General features: G+C 31.7%; 1 protein-coding gene across 1 annotated transcript in view; it reads right to left on the reverse strand.

Annotated features, from left to right (window-relative positions):
* The window catches only part of LOC105457063, a 16,937-nt gene that overhangs the window by 11,392 nt on the left and 3,998 nt on the right, over positions 1-1,547 (reverse strand). Inside the window, 3 exon segments of the mRNA XM_011701499.1 lie at positions 10-153; positions 155-243; positions 322-331. Of these exon segments, the coding sequence (XP_011699801.1) occupies positions 10-153; positions 155-243; positions 322-331 (243 nt within the window).

The raw sequence follows: 1,547 nt of genomic DNA on the forward strand, positions 1-1,547 counted from the left end.
TTGTCCCACATGAAGCGATTCCAAGATGCATCATCTAATATAACTGCGTCAACTTTGAAGCCTGATTTCTCCGTGAGATATGTAATGATACACTCCATAATAAGTTGGTGCAAGACTATTTTAGATGCATTTCCTGAACTAAGAAAACATCCCAATTTGCACCTATTTTCCTTTGAAAAGTTGAAACATAAAGACCAGTGCGTGGTTTCCTATTTTTTCAACTGGTATTTTGGAGTATATTGCCTCAAGGTCATAAAACATTCAACTTTAAGATTGTTATGATTGAAAGTGAGCGTCTTGGAAACTTTCATTTCGTCTAACAGTAAAATACCTGTAACAAATATGTAACAAATATGTAAAAATACAATCAGTCCAAGAATTTCATTACATCAGAATTTTATTACATAATGTGAAGGATGTTAGCAACTAAGCAGACTTAACGTACCATGTATATCGGATGGCTCTATTTTTGCACTTCTTTTTTTTAAAGTTTAAAGGTATTTTCCTGGAAACCGTAACAACCCTTTATCGCTTGAATGTATCGATTTAGTGTATTTATACATGGTAAGGTTAATATGTGTGACTCCTGAGGTGATTGTACGTCTTTTTACTTTTTATCCGTAACAATAAACATTCATACACCCACTAAGTGGTATATCTCATGCCTTTAATATTCTTTACTTTAGATGCTGCAAAGCATGCTTGAATAGACAATTGTTTATTAATAGGTAATTTTGATATTGCTTCTGCCTGTGTACTTGCTCGAGCGCATTCGGTTTTTACTCTTTCTACTTTCTTTTTTAATCGTAGCACCTGCATTAAAAAAAATTTAACTATAACGCAGTATAAGTGCTACTAAGCATAATGTTCCCTGACAATGTGCAGAATATATTCAGTAACGGATATTTTACAATGTTTACCTTCTTCCGAAGTTTAATATTTTTTTGATACATGTTTTTGTATCGCATACGCAAGATTTTTTTTGTTCCAATAATCTGCGCATTGGTGTCGGTCTCATTAATTTTTTCTCTATATAGTTTTTGTAACGTTTGGCACACGGAACACATCTGACACACTGCACACCACATGCTGTGAAATCTTTCAAAACGTATCCAAGACAGTCTTTGGCACTAAAAAAATGTAAAATAAACAATGACACGTGTGCAGAATTTTCATTCATTACATGTTTCAATCAATGTCAGATCGCTCGAAAAAAGAAAATTGACAATTAAAATTGATAATTAAAACAAGAAATTTTCTATTTTGATTATTAATTAATTTTGTAATCAGAAATTTTTTGAAGTTGAATAATGATTATCTAAGTAATCATTAATCAATATGAAATGATTAAAATATTATGATAATGATAAATACTGAAAATATTATTGTAAATATCGATGATGCCAATTTCTGGTGCTAATCTATATATATAAAAATGAATGTTTGTTTGTTTGTTTGTCCCGTATGCGTTCGTAAACCATTCATCCGATTGTGATGAAACTTTGGTGAGTTGTTGTTCACACGCCAGATCGGAAGAGCACACGTCT

This window comes from Wasmannia auropunctata, unplaced genomic scaffold, assembly GCF_000956235.1.
Source record: "Wasmannia auropunctata unplaced genomic scaffold, wasmannia.A_1.0 LD336106.1, whole genome shotgun sequence".
Lineage (NCBI taxonomy): Eukaryota > Metazoa > Arthropoda > Insecta > Hymenoptera > Formicidae > Wasmannia > Wasmannia auropunctata.